The sequence below is a fragment of the Rhagoletis pomonella genome, unplaced genomic scaffold (genome assembly GCF_013731165.1).
Source record: "Rhagoletis pomonella isolate Grant_MI unplaced genomic scaffold, Rhpom_1.0 Rhpom_scaffold_00007, whole genome shotgun sequence".
Taxonomy (NCBI): Eukaryota; Metazoa; Arthropoda; class Insecta; order Diptera; family Tephritidae; genus Rhagoletis; species Rhagoletis pomonella.
This window is the reverse complement of record NW_023458561.1, coordinates 36759991-36761272: the sequence shown is the minus strand read 5'-3', so window position 1 is coordinate 36761272 and position 1282 is coordinate 36759991. Positions and strand designations below refer to the sequence as shown.

Sequence of the window (1282 nt, the reverse complement as noted above, 5' to 3'; positions counted from 1 at the left end):
ACAAATCCCGGAAATGGCAAAGAAGTGGTCATATCCGCTGACACAGTCGAAGTGCATGTTGTACCTTTTGTGAATATACAAGTGAAGACACCTTTAGTGCGCATACGTAGCGGTGCAGTAATGCCGGCTGCTGTTTGGGGTTAGTAGCTATACATATGTACATATGCATGTACAAATGATATGATATTGCTACCTTTGTATTTATCCTGTATGGAAGATAAGTGGTACAAATGTAAATGTTAATAATTGCAGGTGTGCCTGATCTCTCACCCATGGTGTTGGGCACGTTGGAGAACATGCGTGTGACTTGGACAACAAATCAACAGGATGTGGTAGACATTTACAATGTATTTGCGGATTCTGGTAAGCGAATACTCATTGAGAATGTGTATTTACCGGTAGAATAGCTGAGTAGCATTATAGGAAACAAATATGTCTTATCTTAAAAGGAAATGCTAATCCTTTATTTGTCTAAGGAACGCATTTAACAAAAATGGAGCGAATATTCCGATACGGCATATTATTTGAGACTAGCAAATTATGTTCACAAAATATTCGTAGAAAATCATTGATGTTTTCTGATGAGCTTGAACGATAAAGTAAGCGTTCAAGCACAGATACGGAACTGACAAAATTATTATTAGTTATATGTAATAGTAGAAAAAGGCTTGATAAACACATGAATAATCCGAAATTGCTTTTGAACTCTGCTTACAGGTGTTGAATATGACAGTCTAGATCTCACATCTGTGCGTATAAAGGCTTTAAATCCCGGCAAGGTTAAAATTCAAGCCACTGTAGAACTATCAACCGGTCAAAAAATAACAAACTCTGTCGAAGTTGTTGGTAAGTACATACATATATACATAAGTAGTGCAAAGAAAATTAACAATTGTAACTAACCTAACCTCAAACTAATACTGAAACAATTTCCCTTATAGTATTCAAAATTTTGGAACTTGAGTCGCCCAAGCACATCACGATGGATTGGATTTTAGTCGCGCCCCGTAGCACTATACAGCTGAAAGCTAACTTGGATGATGTTGCCTATAAATTGGATAGCGATAGCAGCGGCATAGTCAAGGTTTCTACTGATGGTGTTGTGCGCACGCAGGATACGCTAGGACGCGATTTGATTATTGTAAGTATCAATTATCCGCTTGGTATACTACAAAACGATTTTGATTGATATATCTTCATCTTAACAGGCCAAAACTTTCGAGCAGTCACTTCCAATTGGCATTGAAGTGAAAAATATACAATATATTTTGACATCGTTAGC

The 1282-nt window shown here is 37.1% G+C and overlaps 1 protein-coding gene across 1 annotated transcript in view; it reads left to right on the top strand.

Moving 5' to 3' along the window:
- Nucleotides 1-1282, top strand: part of LOC118743796 (nuclear pore membrane glycoprotein 210) — a 120466-nt gene that overhangs the window by 5800 nt on the left and 113384 nt on the right. The window contains exons 10-14 of the mRNA XM_036476560.1: nt 4-139; nt 253-363; nt 718-846; nt 942-1141; nt 1209-1273. Of these exons, the coding sequence (XP_036332453.1) occupies nt 4-139; nt 253-363; nt 718-846; nt 942-1141; nt 1209-1273 (641 nt within the window). The remainder of the gene's footprint in view (nt 1-3; nt 140-252; nt 364-717; nt 847-941; nt 1142-1208; nt 1274-1282) is intronic.